At 35.9% G+C, this 16,422-nt stretch overlaps 2 protein-coding genes across 2 annotated transcripts; both read right to left on the bottom strand.

Moving 5' to 3' along the window:
• Positions 1–9: 9 nt before the first annotated feature.
• LOC105195954 lies at positions 10–4,505 on the bottom strand. The gene is made up of 9 exons (XM_011161602.3): positions 4,112–4,505; positions 3,079–3,139; positions 2,563–2,709; positions 2,226–2,456; positions 1,545–1,856; positions 1,337–1,441; positions 1,087–1,244; positions 529–931; positions 10–345 (listed from the first exon to the last, which is right to left on the bottom strand). The coding sequence occupies exons 1-9, from the start codon at positions 4,217–4,219 to the stop codon at positions 119–121; spliced, it is 1,752 nt and encodes a 583-aa protein (XP_011159904.2). The 5' UTR covers positions 4,220–4,505; the 3' UTR covers positions 10–118.
• Positions 4,506–4,850: 345 nt separating this feature from the next.
• Positions 4,851–15,368, bottom strand: LOC105195952 (homogentisate 1,2-dioxygenase). Its single transcript, XM_011161601.3, has 9 exons — positions 13,574–15,368; positions 12,333–12,777; positions 11,872–12,007; positions 11,215–11,360; positions 10,824–11,010; positions 10,577–10,756; positions 10,072–10,295; positions 9,796–9,922; positions 4,851–6,979 (listed from the first exon to the last, which is right to left on the bottom strand). The coding sequence occupies exons 2-9, from the start codon at positions 12,348–12,350 to the stop codon at positions 6,669–6,671; spliced, it is 1,329 nt and encodes a 442-aa protein (XP_011159903.2). The 5' UTR covers positions 12,351–12,777; positions 13,574–15,368; the 3' UTR covers positions 4,851–6,668.
• Between the last annotated feature and the right edge of the window lie 1,054 nt (positions 15,369–16,422).

A 16,422-nucleotide genomic window follows, 5' to 3' on the forward strand; every position in this document is an offset into this window, starting at 1 on the left:
GGCAATGAATTTATGGAAAAGTTTTTTATTCCAATCAATTATAGTCAAATATAAAATCAATCGATAAAATGATACGAAAATAATCTTACGTACTATTCATATACAAATAAAAAAAAAATCACAAGTTCAACTTATCTATGCGAAATTCGCAATCGTTTCTCTTGGAATTATTGACAAAGGACTTCTCTTCGTCAATCTCTCCGAGTAAATTCAGTTCGTCGATACGTGTCGTGAAAGATTGAGGTATAACATCGCTGTCCGGCGTGCCGGGCCTACGAACCTCGGTGGGTCGATTGACATCGCAATTGGCAGTCTCTTGTACGACGATCGGTGGTAACAAATCGTCTAAAGAAAATTTAGAACTAGTATAAAATTGCTGATAATAAAATAATAGTCCTGTTGAGTACAAGGGAAAATAAAATAGAAAAAGATTAATCTCATCTGATATAGAAATCGAAAAAAATAATGCGATAGCAAGGTGTTGCTATGACAATAAAATCGAGTATCTACCGCGATAAAGCCACTCACCGGTCTCTTCGGTATTCTTCGTTGCGCTGGCGGCCTCGTCCTCGGATATCTTTGCCGTAGCGAATCTGATGCTCTCCAGCAGCTCGTCGCTCGACGACGCGAAGAATCGCAGACAGACGATACCGTGAATCGTCTTCACGAGCCTCGTCAGGTCCTCCGGTACGCGGAACTTCTTGAAGAGCCGCGCCTCTTCCGGTATATGATCCGACTTGCAGTACGGCAGATATACCGCGTAATATCTCTTGTTTCTCCGCGGATAGTTTTCTTTCAGCAATCGCAACAGGTGGTTGTCTACGTTTCGATAAACGATCGTCGCGTCGGATTTCGCGGACGTCGGCGGAGATGTCACGACCAACACAACGTCCGCGGTCTGAAACGCTGTATTGCACCAGAGCCCTGGATCCTGAGATCACGTTATACGATTATCTCACCGCTGAATTGTCGCGTTCGTAAAAACTTGCGCATTGTTAAATAAATCAAACTCCTGTTCTCAAAACGTGGATTTATTTTAAAAGCAACTGCGATAATATTGCATCGTCGATTTATTCGATTACTCACTTTGCTGGCAGTTTCTGCGATGTCGAGCATGTCGATCATAGCATTGATATTACAGTATCGCAGGTACTTAGTTAATTCCGCCATTACGTTCACGTGTGACGGATGCGTCGGTGAGTACACCAGCAAGCAGTTCGGTCTTATCGCCATTCTTTTTAAAACTATATTTAAAAAAAGAAGGAAAAATAATTTATTGAGCGAGTCAGAGAGTCACGTGTTCACAAGATGAATAAGAAATCGATAAAATTCTTACCCCACTTTCTGTACAGCTTGCACGCGTGGTACAGCGCGTACAATAGTACGGGTGGTATCCATATTAAGCTGATTATCATAATCAGCAGTCGATCGGACACGTGTTCTGTGAGAAAACGGGAAATTAGCGGTGCTGAGACGAATAATCGAAAGTGAGAAAAAAAAAGAAGAAAAAGGTGAAGTGACTTTTCGAACTAAATCGCAATTACTTATGTGTATGTAGGGCGACGTGCTGTTCGCGCATCCATATTCGCCGCACGCGGGATGCGACAATGCCGCAACATTGATGTAATAGATGCCGTCCGGCGCCGAGAAGTTGTGCCTTACGTGCTCGCTGTGTTTGTTCGCGAGAACGATCGTGCTGACGACGGTCGATCTCGTGTCGTTGTTAATCAGCCACACCTTGTACTCTGTCACGTTGTACGTTGGTGGGAGCGGTTGTATGTACAACGCCAGATTCGACGGATCCGACACGTCGATGTATATAAAGGGCGTGAACGTCTCGACCTGGGTGCCATCCTCTGGAAGAGATTCGCGGATAGTTATGAAAAAATAGTTACAAAGCCACGAGAGAGAGAGAAAATAGAGAGAGAGAAAGAGAAAATCATTTATTAATTATCCTAGAGCAAGCTTTCTAAAAACATACAAATCAAAGAAAAAAAAAACAAAATAAAAGAGATGAAAATTAAATGTACATACAGTGTTGAAAGAACAAAAAATAAAACGTGGCAAATGTAGACGCAAATAACAATTTGAAAATAAAATTAAAGTCTTGCCTATGATAAATGGACTGTAAATCCAAGAAAAAGAATGCAAAACAAAAAATACAAAAGAATAAAAGAAGATAAACTAACGAGACGGAAATGAAAAGAGATAAATGAGAAACCCACCGATAAGTTCATGCCGCGGTACGTGGAACACGTACTCTCTGCTGTACGCGTAATTTTTCCCGATTGCAAGGTACTCCAAGCGATACGAGGACCCCTCGTATCCAGCACCGCTGAACGGGCATGACACATACAAGTCTTTGGGCGCGGGGTAGCTGGCGTTCCCGTACAACTCTACGTGCCTGCACGCGTTCTCGTCGTTATCATCGATGTTTTGATAACGCGTGATTAATCCTGGTTTACACAAAGAAAACTTGAATGCACAGCAACGAGAGATATTAAAGGCACAGTTATTTCGTACGTGTGTTAAATATCTTGAGTACAATTGACGTTTCCTTACTATGAAAATTGATATCCGAAACCGATAAGTTGAACGCCGTCGTCTTCTCGGAACTACTAACGTTTGTCACATACGCATACAGTGTGAAAATTGCGACTTTGACTCGCTTGGATTTTCCGACATCCTCAAGTTTCAGCTTTGCGCAACCTAGAAAATCGTACGATATTTAAGAAATCTGAAAGATGGTCCTCCAAATTAATTCTTAGGAAAAAGTGCTCCAATAAACTGGTCAGCTATATCAGTAACTGATGATATTTCATATGTACTATCTGTATTATAATCACGGCCAACATATGCCGATGATAGCTCGAAGGATAAGCCGAAACGTACAATATATCTATATGTCATGATTCAACTTTGTCTTGTGTTATTTTTCGCGTACCATTTACCGCGTCTGATTCTACTTTTGATCTTTTTTCATGATAGTTTTATATAGATAACAGCAAACACTGGTTATTGATACATTTAATCAATTGATTGAAACACTTTTTCTTAAAGAAAATTATCGCTTCCTACCTTCCCCCCTTTGTACTGGCGTTAATATACAATGGAAACTCGGTGTTGGTACCAGGTGAGTCTAAAAAAAAAGAGAAATATAAATTGTGACTGTGGATACAAAGTCTCGCAATTGTATGTGATATGGATAATTAGTCAACTCGAAGTGAAGAAAAAGATTATACCAATCGAATGACACAATGCTAAAGATAAACTTTTATTTCAGCTTTTATCATCAGTCGCTTATATAATGCAAAAATGAGCATTTTATTTTTTTTATCGATTCTTATTATCTATCTACTCACGATCATCAGATTAAATAATAACTGAAATCGACATTAATCATATAAACAGTCATTTTCGCGGAAGTCATGCCAAATGTTCGCATGTTACTTTTTAATGGAGGAGACTGATTGATTTGGAATCGACTTTTCCTTTGTGAAAATATCACTGTTTACAACAATTTTTAAATTTTTAGCGTTGTATCTTTCTGTGATTAAGCATCAAATAAAAATTTTATTAGAAACTCTACTTAAAAATTAGCTAACAAATTTTGCAATTTATTTGGCTCCTTAAAATAATTTGTGAGAAGACTTTTAGTATTCATTTCTTATTCTTTGTTCTCTTATAATTCGAAAGTTATTGATACCTCGATATTTTCATGAAGGAAAAATCGTATCTAAATTTAAAAGATTATTTTTGAAAGATAATACGTGAGAAAAGAGACACCTTGTATATATAACTTATTGTTATTGTACACATAACGCGATACTCGAAGTTGCTTCAAAAGTAACAATCATCGACAATATCAGAAATTAAAGAAACCAATTCTTATAAAAATGATAAAAAAGAAGGATTGTGTCTTCGATTAAATTATCTAAAATTAATACAGTTAATAATCAAGATTAATATAATTATTAAAAAATAAATTCATCTGCGAATCTCGAAGAAAGCACCAGTGATCCCCGAGACGCCCTGTATACATGGGTCGATGTGACACTTCGGAGAAACCTACAGGCCGATGAACAGATGATCGGAGCAAAGCGATACTTACCAGGTTCTGGCAGTAGTCCGGATAACAATACGAGGCCGAGACGCGTCCGGTGAAGGAACACAGGACGGCCACGGCGACGAGGAAGCCGTTGCGTATTGTCTCTCGCATTCTTCTGGGTTATTGCCCGCTCACGCGACGATGCGAAACATATTCGGTGGGCAGCACGTGTCACCGACCTCGACCATGTCAACCGCGCGACGAAATTACGGCGGAATCGCGACGGTAATTCGGACGCTCGTCGCGATTACCATTCCACGCACTTCTGACTCGCACTCGAACGCGCTCCACGTTGAACGACGCAAAATATCGCACGCGACACAGCGAAACAGCGTCAAAAGCCACTTTGTTCGAGCGCGAGGTCGCGTCGCAAACTACGCGTCGACGCGAAGAAGACTCTGCTGGAAACGCCAAGCACTACTCGTTGCGTTGCTTGTCGTCGACAAGAACGGTCTCTACAAGATAGATCATCGATGAGTCATTCGAATCATCCAGCGATTCTCTGCGTTGATTATAATTCAAACGGAGAGAGATATAGAAGAAAACCAATGTACCAGTACTTCTTTTCGAGTATATTTTGGAGTATTTATTTTTTAGCACTTAAAATTTAGCGCATGTTGTACGTTACAAGCAGAAATCTAATTGAGGAAATATAAATTTCCTCGCATCTCGATAAGATAGCAAATAAATGTATGTAAAAGTGCGATATCGGTTTTCAAACCACGGAAATTAACAAGAGAAGAAGAAAGAAACATACTATTTTATTTTATTTTATGAACAATTTTATTACAGAAGTATAAAGCGTTTATTTAAAAGAATTATTATCGTAGACAATCAATTAGCGCAGTTGAGATACATTGGATACAATAATATGACGCTTTGTCTTGATCGGTAAAAGGATTTCACGAACGTTTATGCGGACGTTAGATCTTATAATCAGATAAGACGAGATTTGTAATCTCATCACGAATTACGTTGCTGTGAACGTAAATTATATATACAGCTGCAATATCATTTTAAATCGTAAACTTTTTACAAATTGATGTCAATCTTTTATCAGAAAAATTACATACTCTATTATTCTAACATTATTTTTCTATAGAACTAAGTATATATTTTATCGATTTAATAAAAATCTTTTATTTGTCAAAAAGATTACTCTGCTCTTTTCGAGTTAAAGTAAAAAGATTTAATTGTTTTATACAAATCTTTTTAATTTAGCTGAAAGAGAGAATCTTCGTAAAATACGAGTTCTTTATTAAAACAATAAAATATTTAATTCTACAAAAATAAATATAATAAAATTACTTGGAAGATTCTAAAAGTATTATTTAATTCATTGCTCGTGCAAAATTAATATAATAGATGTAGATACATTTAAATTATTTATAGATACAATATATTTAAAAAAGATTATCTAAATATTAGAGTTATTCAGAAAAACATACCTCATTTTGAAGAATTTGTATAGATTTTATGATAATAGTCGCGCAGTTATTAATATTCACAAAATGCAACAGTTGCTCATAATTCTCACGAATGTTACAGATAAGTTATTTTCTGATTATATAAAAATTAATTATTTAATTACTAAGTTAAATCTTATAAACTTACTAATTCAATACAATTCATTGATTAATTAAAGAAATATTTGTGCGTCTCAGAAGCCAAACTGACCAATTTTACTTTTATATTGGGAAACACTGATTTTTCAATCATTTTTCTCATTAATTTTGTCTAGTTTTTATCTCATGGATTTAATCATTTGTCTTTTAAAAAAATTGTTTTATAATTACATGGCACATTTTGAAAACATAATTAATAATTGAGTAATATATTTAATTAACTATCACTAATCGTAATATAAAGTATGATAGTTAATAAATTTTTATAAGTATATATCTAAGCGTTATAAGAAAGTAAAATTTAGTACTTTTTAACATCAAAATAAGTTTTAGTACCTTCCAATATCAGTTATGCATAGTTTAACATACTTTCGTCAAATTGCATATCGAGAACTCAGTAACCAGTAGATGCGATTAAAAGTTCTTTGCACCCGGTAACATTTCTCATACGAATGCAATGTTGGCGAATTTATAATCAGTCCCCGCTACACGCACCAGATAACTTTGCAGTATTACACGATATCTTTATGGATACGACATACCATGAAAAGGTGACCGAAGGAGAAAAAATCGCAACGCGTACTCCTTCAATAGCAAAAATATTAAGACTTGTTTGCCGGTAATATAATAATAGTTTAATAATAAAAAAATATTTAAAACACTCTTGAAAACGCCGCTATTGAAAGAGAAAACTCTTTGATGTCTGTTTTCTTCTTATCGTCAAATTAAATCAGCAAGATAATATTTTTTTCTCTTCTCAAAGATGACACAAAGTTTCTAAAATAAACTGTTCAAAAAGAATGGTCTTACGATTTTTTTTGCGGCAAGTAAAGTTGTGCCAAAAATTTATCTTGGAACTGATAACAGATCGTCTTTCTCGTAAACATGTTGAAAAAATGAAGACGGATTTGATCGTCCCATTGAGCATCTTTGATCTACTTATTGTTGGGATCAAAATGCTTCTGTAGAGTCTGCCAGCATTTGTAATATTCATTGTCCAGCTTGCAAAGCTTGTTAGCCCATTCTGTCACAGCCATGCTATATGAAGTTTCAAACATAAATGCCTGCGTGTCGTCAGCGATCCGTTCTGGCACTAGCTCGCTCTTGGACGCGGCATCGAAGCATTGCTTGTCGGGACCGTGTGGAGTCATGATAGAATGCAGCGATGCACCACCGGCAGAAAAACCATCTTCCTTTGCCTCGTAACGACCCTTTATCAATCCCATAAATTCGCTCATACAGTTTCCTAAGAAATCGACAGAGTAAAATGTCAAACTTAATTGCATCGATAGTGCAAATTAATTCGCGTTTTATTTAAAAAAAAAAAAAAAACAAATTTAAGAAAAATCACGCTAAAATGTATCAATTCAGACTCGTTTATATAAGTTCCAAGTCGCCGATAAAATTTTTTATAAATGACAGCTACATAGAAAAAAAAAAATTAAATCAACGATTTATATACATGTAAGCAAGAATATAAATCTTCTTAGAAGAATTTATAATCTTGAATAGACATAATTTGCTTACATGAAGAAAAATTTCTTTTTCACGTAAGCAAATTATGTCTGTTTTAGATTATGAATTCTTCCAAGAAAATTTTATATTCTTGCTTATATATGAAACAGTGAATTGTTAATTTAATACTAATTTTTATTCTGTGTACAATTTGATAAAGATAGTCGGAAAAATTTACCGCGAAATGGCATAATGCACCTCGCGTCTACCAACAATAAATTAGTCATTTAGTACTTGCAATAAACCGACTTGCCAACGTTAATCCTCATCGTTGGCGGATATCATCGACAAGTCGGTATGCGAAACGAGCGCGTATACATCACAAGCGATTCGTGATCGCGCAACGAGACGCAGCGGTCGGATCTGCAATGGAAATTACGCGTATTTTGCATATTATCGCTCTCCACGCGCCGCCGACTTATTCATTAACGTGGAGAATGGCCCGCATTGAATACGCCGCTATACTGGTTATCAAATCTCAGAGAAAGCAGCGAACGGCTACTCTTACTGGTGCTCAAAAGTATTCCGAGATACATATTGCTTGTAGCCTCGTATGTTGTTGCGCAGTTTCACATTAGTAAAATAAAATTGTATAAATGTAATGCATGTAAAGAAAAAGTGGGCAGAGAAGATTTAATTAATTAATTAAATTCCAATGTTCTAATATCCTAAATGCAGAAAAACATTGCCGAGAAAAACAATTTCTCAATTTACCATTTTTTCTTCTAATAAGCAACAGTCATCTTTAAAAAGAATATTTTCTTAATAATTGTTTTGAATAAAATATATTCAAATTTTAAAAAGATTTACTGTCACATATTTAAAAAAAAATAATATATACTTTTTCAAAGAATATTTGTATCGAAGAAAAATCAGAATGATAAGCAAATCAAAGTTTTGTTTTGACTTAATATTCTTAATTGAAGTATTAAATTGTCAGAATTCAGAATATACTTTGAATAAATTTCATGCTTATGATGAATTCATAGATTTGCAGATTAAGATTATTATCAAGAAAATATTATTTGCAAAATTAGTCGTTACTTAAAAGACAATTGAGTAATCGCTTTTTTTCTTAAAAATGATATTTTTCTATGTGTCGTATTCTAAGAATAACAAAAATAAGAAAAATAAAATTAAACTAAATACGAAGTAAAAAAAAATCTGAGTTAAAGAGTTAAAATTAAAACTATAAATAAATTAATAGAGAATTTATATTAAAAAAATCTTTACTTATAAAATTAAAATTATCATTAAAGAAACATTATCTTTAGAAGAATTATCATAAAATATTTGTATTCACAAAGCCTCTCGCAAATCTCTCTACAGTTTTTGTCGTCTTTTCGCGGCCATATCGATTTCACGATAATTACCGAATAAGTATGCATAATTTCTTTCATATATAAGCACATTTATATACGCTTTCGATATTCACCGATGACAAAAGCGGTAATTACTTTCTCCGCTTATTTATCATAGCTATTAAATGACGAGCCATCATCAGTTTTTAATAAGATCTTTGATAATCAGCACTAATTTTACGATCAAAAAATACCACCGCGTACTCAGTCCGTCACAATTATTCCAATCGATACTATAATTTCGCACAACTTCTGTATAACGAACAGAATGGACATTGGAGGATACCGATAACGACCTCTTCTCGTGGCTTTCAATTACTTAATGCATCGTAAAGATGCAACCTCGTTGTGATAGGCATTGTGCTTACGCGTCTTTCTCTTTGCACGCGATGGACTTTCTCGACAAGAGAGCGCGATAATGTAGCGAAATATGACAACAGCGACAAAGACAACCGCGACGTCGAACGAAAGTGGCCCGTCCCGTTCCGTCATAATCGATCGAATCGTGATCGCAACGATAGGAAATCGGTGAAACGACCTGTCGGAGAAAGAGACATTGTGCGATCGGCCGCCGGGAAAAATTTCGAGTTTTCTCTGAGCTAACTCGGTTGCACAATTTTCAGGAGCGCTCTTCTGGAACGAAGACACCGCCGACGGTGGAGTTCGACGGAGCACTCGCGCTCGAACTCTTGTCGCGCGTAATCGACCCCACGAGACCGATGACAGGGAAAAAAACCGCAGAATCCGCAATTTCTCGACGATCGTGGCTAGTAAACGCGTCACGGACCGACGAATCGACAGTTTGATCAAAGCGGTTACCAAGCAAACCAAAGCTTCAAAGAATGTCTGAAAAAGACTTAAAAGTCTCGAGCATTCAAGACGTCTCCTAAACATAATATCTATTTCTATAACTTTCGATTTTAATTCTTACAATTTTTAATTTTTATTTGTATAAAATTTCAAAACAATATTTATCAAATTTGCATTTTTTTCAGGGTTAATGCAAACAAACTACTTAAAATTGTAATGTAATAATTTAAGTCCAATAATCTTAAACGTTATTAATGTACACTTTAATTTCCCTTTCACGTTAAGTCGCGTTAAGAAAAGTTTGCGCAGACTAGTTTCATTTTTGCCTCGGTGCGTAAACAAATGCAAAAGATACATACTTTCTAAGAATACTTACGGTGATAGTAAGGGGGTCGGAAAGTGTGCTCTTGAACGGACCATCGGGGTGGAAAGATCACAAAATCGGCCGCGGCGGTTCCAGGCTTGTTAGTAGGACACGTCAGTACCGTGAAAATGGATGGATCCTGTGGAATTAAGAGCTATTTAACATTCCGAAAGTGACCATGATCAAATCTGCTGAATAAGTAAAAAGATTGAAGAAACTTCTTTTACTTCTTTATTTCTCTTTTCCTTTCTCAATGTGCAGTATCTTCGTATGATAATGTTTACTCACGCAGTGATCAAAAGAGACGGAATTAATGACCATAAACTTATTGAGATCGTATTTGTACGGCGCATAATTCCCATGCCACGCAACCACGTCGAAAGGACTGTGACCTTGATCGGCCACGAATAGTTTTCCCTGATATTTGCACACGATTTCGTAATCGATCTCGCGATCCTCGTACCAGGCCACTGGTGTCTGAAAGTCTCTCGGATTCGCCAGCCCATTCGCTCCTGCGTATTAATTTGCTCAAAGAAACATTAATTTGTTAAATTACCTTTTTTATTAATTTATTAAATTTTCCAAATAGAAAAAAATTAAATTGTTCAACGACGGCATAGTCACACATGTTACTTTATCTCAAAGATAAAGTACGAAAGTTTAGTCTGTCGTTAACGTTGAGTGAAGTCGGATTAATTTTTCCAAGTTTCAGAGGCATTAAACAACTTCCACAATTAATTTCTCCACGCGAGGAATTAATTGTGAAAGTTGTTTAACAGTTTGGTCGAATTACCTATTGGACCCAACTCTGGCAGCTGGAAGTGATTGTCGAAAACTTCGAGGATGTAACCCCTTGTCGGGCCGAAGACAGTTATAGAGAATCGCATTCCCTGCTGAAGGACGCATATTTCATTCGGCTCGCATCGTATCTTACCGAACTCGGTAGTAATCTGTAGTTCGCCCAACTGTGGCACTGCAACCAAACATTGAGACGCATTCCTTTTTCCTTGGGAAAAAGTCGCCTTTCCATTATCACTTACCGATAAGAAAATCACCATCAGCATTGTAGAAAGCTCTGTCTTTCATAGAAGCGTTGCACAGATACACGTGCACCGCAACGCCCTGGCGCATCTTAGGATCGCCGGCACCGCACAGAGTGTGAAGACCGTCAATAAAATCGACTTCGGGATCTCTTCGAGTCGGGACGTCAAAAGTCTTCCATCTTAGCTAAAGTGTGAACAATTAACTTTAGGGAAAGCCAGTCCTTTCGATAGTTCATAACTTATACAATTCAATGCAACAGAAACCTATTTATGTTAAGAAGCTCAATTTTTCAAGAATTTTCAATTTTCAAGAAGCAAAATTTGAAAACTATATTAATCATTTAGTTAGATCACTATTTTGACTCGATCCTTGAATTTAAAAATTTACCTGGTTGGGATTGGGATAAGTCTCGTTCCAATCGTTTCTTACATAAGATTCGGCACCGTGAGCTTTAGTGAAGGGTTTAAACGGTTTGTGCAGTACAGATGGTCTCATCCGATACAACCAAGATCTTTTGTTTTGACTTCGCGGAGCTAAAAAATAGAAATAATAACACTGTCGAGTGATAACGTCTAGTGTTAGGAATTATTGAACAACATTATTGATACAACATTGCGATGATAAGAAATCTAACTCAATTGACATTTATTATCACAGAAAATTTGTGCTATTTTAAGATTTCTTTTATCAAAATCTGATTAGACATAGATGACTCGGCGGGAATTTAATCGCACCTAAGCTAACAACAAATTTATCTCTTTCGAAACCAAAGCAAATCTTCCATTTACTTCAAAACAAACAAGATTTTCCATTTTACTTTATTACATAAATTTATACTCCCCGATTTACTAATTTTAAAACAAATTATATTTTTTTAGTTCAAAATTTAAACTAACTTTTCGTTTAATAAAACAAATTATCACGCATGAGTTAAAAGCATAGAGAAATCAAATGAAAATAAGTACAGTTAAAATTCAAAGTATATAAAATAAATTACTCCAAGAATGTTGAAAGAATTGAGCAAGCCAAGGTGATTTTACTCACCAGTGAACGCTGTGCCCGACAATTGTTCTGCATAAAGACCATATGGACATTTCTGCGGGTTGTTCTGCCCAATGGGCAGCGCTCCTGGACAACGCACATCCTCGCTGGAGAATTCGCAGCCAAATCCAGGGAGATACTAGAAAAATATTTTTCGATAGAATAAACACGCTAACTTTTTCTTGACACACAATGTCAAGTTTTATTTTAAATTTTAGCGATTTTTACATTAAAATACTCTTTCTCTTCATCTCTTACACTTATTTAAAGAGAGAAATGTTTTATTAAATATTATACTAAATTTTAAACAAAAATACATGGAAAAATTTGGTTTATCAATTAAAAATTATTTAGATCGGATAACTTTCTAGCTATTACTTCTGTGATAAAGAGACAGCTTTTACTGAATGTTGCACTGAATTTTTCTGAAAAGAAAATTTAGTATATCGAAACGTTTTCGCTACCTTGAGCTCGTCCTTCATGGTGCCAGTCCTTCTCTCTGGAAGACACGACGTCTCTTCTCTTGACGTGAAATACAGTGTTTCCGTAGCACTCTCCCGTTTTATATAAACGCAGTCGTCCTTAGACGACGATGACGATAAAAGATCGGTGTGGTACAAAAAAACATGTTTACTGACTCCCGGACCAATCGAGCGCGACTATCCGCGTAGGCACGGCCACATTAATAGGCATGGCTGCCACTGATAATCAGTCGAAGAGCCAGAAATTCCACCTCACGCTACGGCATTTATCGTCGAGCTGCTCGCAGCCGAGACGAGCCCCTCGCAACGTAGAGTTTATAATGATATTATCGAGCCGCGTGTGAATCGTATTCAAATTAGTCTCCAACAGCGCCAGGTATTTTCCATGAGAGCGTCCGGTGAATTTTAATTTCGTTATTTCAACATTCTGTAGCAGTTAGACTCATTAAATTATATATACCTAAGCAATAAGTATTTTTAATAATATTCTCTTTTGAGAATATTATTATATTTTCCTATATTGTCATATAGCTTTTAACATATCTCTATGTTGTATTTAAATTAGAATTAAAACTGAAATTATTAGTCGGATAATTGACCTGGCGATACACGATAACGTTTCTAATAACATAATAATTCTAGCATGTAAAAGCGATTAATGAACTTCTTGTGCAGATCTTCTTTCAGATTTCTTCACGATACGTCTGCGTACGTGTACTGATTAGAGGCTCGATTTCCATCGTATTTACTGGAAACGTTGTTTTATTTTTGAGAAAGAGTTATGAGCAGAAAAGGCGTGTACTAATGACGTGTGTCACATATTGTACATGTTTTGTTAGTTTTTTATATAGTTTCTTAACGTCATTAAAGATTTATAAACTCGACTTGTTATACATTCAATATGTTTGCGTTTTACATTTTACTACATTTATTTCATAATTTTGTGAAGTCATTGTGTTATTCTTTCTCAATGATCGCATTATATACAGATAAACCGCACTTTTGCAATAATCTTTACAATTTCAAGTTAATCAGCCTGAAATAGATCTCTTCTCTGTAAAATAGACTCTGTACAAATAGATCTTTTATATAATTAACTTTATGTAATTATAACATAATTATTTATTATTATACATAAGATTTACAAAAAAGAAATAATTTAGTGAAGTAAAAAATACTGACAGCAATAGCCGCACCAATTTCTTCATTTTATCGTAACATACCTTATCTCAAATTCGTGAGAATCATAATCTCAGTAATTTAGTTAGGAAATGCCAATGCTGTAAGCGTTTAAGAGGAATTCGTATTTCATCTTCCGTCGAAACTGAACGTCTTGCTGTCTCCGAAACGAACTCGCGCACATCTATGATCTACGCACGCTCGTCAGAAGAATTCTGCACACTTATCTAATCGTTTTCACCTTGATGACTACTTATCGGTTATCGCGAAAAGTTTGTTGACCGCGAGAAAGTTTTGCGTCACGCCGAACGCGTACGCCTCCTCGCACCTTTGGCGTAATTATACGCGAGTTTCCATCAATCATGATTGCAACAAAGACGTTGCGCCGCATTCTAAATGAAGCACCGGTAAAGAGAGTAATTTTTAATTCCGGATTGTTAACCGCTGTTATCAGAAATTTCGCAATACTTTCTTGCAATCAGCAGTTTGATAACGTAACATAATATACGTTATAGTAATTATTATAAGTAAGCTTTACGTGACATAATTTACATCTGTATCTCATATGGCATTAAATGAAAAATTCATTTTGTGTTCCGTGATATAAAGTAAATTTAATTTATGTCTACAAATGTCGTAATAGTCTATATAATAGCCAGTTATTATACAATTATATGTGCATTATTTGAAGTTGTTAGAGCTCCAGATCTAAGCTCGCTCGCGCAAAACGCGATTACAATGCAGAAAATAACACTTGCCATAAACAAGGCATTTGTCATAATTGCGCTCCATATTCTCGAACTTTCACCATGCGGGGAATCAGTCATTTACCGATGGCACGTAATAACATGTCGATCGCGTTCGCTTAGAAAAGCCTCCAGTCTTTTTTTTACACTGTAAACAGGATTGAATTATTGGAATGTTTTTGCCGTGTTGATTTCGATATTATCGTTATGAGCGAATGGAATCGCCATGCTATAATTAGGATACGCAACGGATTTGCATATGATCACGCGTTGTTTTCGTGAGCGACACGATGTTGCGGTGCAGAAAAAAAAAGAGAGGGTTCTAATTGCAGTTCTTGCCACAACTGCAAATGGCTTTACGTTTCGCGGTCGCGAATAAATCGGCAAAAGTGACAGAGCGTGACTCACGATCTCAGATCATGGCATGGCAAATAGAACAATTCACGAAAGTGCAACATTGTGGAGCAGGACAATTTTCTCGTTACAGCGATGTTCTATTTTCTCCTACGAGACAATAGATAAATACAAGTTAATGTAAAGAACAATTTTTTTTATATGTCCTGTTAACAACATTTCACGTTGAATTTATTTGCTATTTTTATCTTTCTATTACACGATATTAATACGTAATGCTTATATAATACTTAGACGCGTTTCAAGTTTATTATTAATTTGCGGCGCAATAAACGTTCGTTTGTTCATTTAACTGTATTCATGCACGTCAGTTTAATGAGGTTACTGTGCATTATACAAATGATATTTATGTAAATAATAATGGAAATATCTACTGCGCTCTGAACTATTGCGCAACGCCGATCCAACTGGTTCTCGGACTAAAAAATCCAAGTGACAGTATAAAGCTTTTTCGATAGGCTGTATGTCGAGATACGTCAAACTCTCGAATTGTCGCTGACGTCAATTTAGGGGACCGTTCGGGCTAGTTTTATTCCAGTCGCAAGAATTAAATATGTAGAATCAAGGAAAAATTAAAATATACCAAATTCATTTTCACACATGGTTAAACAACGCTGAACTGATAGATTTTAAACCGTTCGGCCTATTAATTCCTAAAAACTAGTAATCGTGACATTTTATTGGATTTCCAGTTCAATTAAAAATGTGAAACTCAAAAGGCTCTGTAGCGAAACGGTGAAAGAGTTTAATCAGTGATAATACCACGATTAAAGATTTTACATTTGATGGTGGATTCATTTTATACAATCAAATACCTAATAAAGAAAATGTTTAAAGATTCGTGTTAGCATCGAAGTATTATTAACTTGCTTATCATTACGTGCGTACTTCAGTTTGTTTGTAGTTGTGTGTCAAAGACCGACAAATATAATTAATCGGCGCACCGTTTGCATGAAGTGCTAATTGTAATTCACAAAAAATATTATCAGACATCATAATTGACTATTGATCGATATATAAAGGCGATTTCTCATCTTTATATTTGAAATTATAAGAACTGAATTGAATTAATCCGTATTATATCAATCTACATTTTACATAAAGAGTAATGACTTTGGCCTTTCTTTGCTATGCTCAGATTACTAATGTTGCTCAATTAATTGGTCACGAGAAGAGAAAATACTGAAATAATCCGTGTCATAAAAATAAGATAAAAAAGAGGAAGTGTAATTGAAAGACTAGCTTTCTTCGTATAGTACTTAAAATCGTTTGATCCTATGACGAATCATTTAGAAATATTCGCAGAAAGTTACACGGTAATTTCACGAATTATGAACCTCTATTCATGAACGCTTATGAATAGGACCCGCGATCATGCGGTGCGAGACTCGCAATAATACCTGAGAGAAGAAAGGCAACCCAGCACCGGCGGCAGAAAATCATTCTTTACAGTTAGATGTAGTGGGATCGAGCGAGAAGGAGGCAAGAAATCCTTTTCTCGCTGGGAGGCGATAAAGCCACCTCGAAAAGAGGAAAGAGCGGTGCCACCTCGCGGCGGCGACGACTGCTCTCTTCCATCTCCCCGTTCGAGAGGAGACTTCCTTTTGCATCTCGGGAGAGAGAACTAACGGGGAATGTACAGATGCACGCCTGAAGAAAAAGAACTCGATCCCGTGTGCGCTTTCTAGGTCGCGCTTACTTTTCAAGAAGGCGCGCGTCGTCTTTTCGTCGGA

Source organism: Solenopsis invicta, chromosome 12 (genome assembly GCF_016802725.1).
Source record: "Solenopsis invicta isolate M01_SB chromosome 12, UNIL_Sinv_3.0, whole genome shotgun sequence".
NCBI classification, from domain to species: Eukaryota; Metazoa; Arthropoda; class Insecta; order Hymenoptera; family Formicidae; genus Solenopsis; species Solenopsis invicta.